The sequence below is a fragment of the Galeopterus variegatus genome, unplaced genomic scaffold (genome assembly GCF_000696425.1).
Source record: "Galeopterus variegatus unplaced genomic scaffold, G_variegatus-3.0.2 Scaffold55131, whole genome shotgun sequence".
Classification (NCBI taxonomy): domain Eukaryota; kingdom Metazoa; phylum Chordata; class Mammalia; order Dermoptera; family Cynocephalidae; genus Galeopterus; species Galeopterus variegatus.
This window is the reverse complement of record NW_007781242.1, coordinates 1-754: the sequence shown is the minus strand read 5'-3', so window position 1 is coordinate 754 and position 754 is coordinate 1. Positions and strand designations below refer to the sequence as shown.

The 754-nt window shown below is 33.2% G+C and overlaps 1 protein-coding gene across 1 annotated transcript in view; it reads right to left on the bottom strand.

The window, feature by feature from the left end:
* The window catches only part of LOC103584421 (iron-responsive element-binding protein 2-like), a gene marked incomplete at its 5' end in the record, with an annotated part of 2,190 nt that extends 1,594 nt beyond the window's left edge, over nucleotides 1–596 (bottom strand). The window contains one exon of the mRNA XM_008565436.1: nucleotides 459–596. Within this exon, the coding sequence (XP_008563658.1) occupies nucleotides 459–596 (138 nt within the window). The remainder of the gene's footprint in view (nucleotides 1–458) is intronic.
* Between the last annotated feature and the right edge of the window lie 158 nt (nucleotides 597–754).

Here is a 754-nt window from a genome sequence, read left to right as displayed (position 1 = left end):
AAGCGCTGCTGCGCTCCCAGCACCGCACTCTCCCAAGTGTGCCACGGGCTCAGCCTAGAGCTCAGTGTTTTCAATCACCAATTAATTAAAAACATTCATGGCTCAAATCTTGAACTTCTCTATGAAACTAGGTTAAAAAACAAAAAGGGAACGAAGACTGAATTCAGATATTAACTCCAAAAAGTACACTCTATACTTATACATTTCTATTAAAAATAGCAGAAGAGATACATAGACATGAAAATAACTTTAAATTGAGACTGAATACAAAAAATTTCACCAATCCACAAGCTTTTCACCATAGTTTTTCCTTTTGTATTACTGGTCAACACTAAATATATATACTTGACTCTGGCATAAATGATCTCTACTCCTTTTCCTCTATACTATACACTTCCAGTGGGTTGGTTACCAGCTAATTTGCACAGCTATTTTTATAATTATCTGTATTGAAGTACCATTTACTGAAGTCAATTTGTAAAGAATGGTCAACTGTAAGATCTGTCGGACAGGCAGGGTGGACTTTCTTAGGATCACCTCCAAGAGTTTTCACTGCCTCCCTCATAGCAGCAAAATCCACCATTGCCGGTATTCCACTAAAAAATAAAAAGTGATCATATTACATTTCTAATTGTTTTCTGTATGTGCTGAATAAATGATTAATACTATTTTTGATAAATTAATAAATGATTAATTATTCATTAATAAATAAATGATTATACTCATTTTCAAACTTAAAAAGTATCCCTTTTTA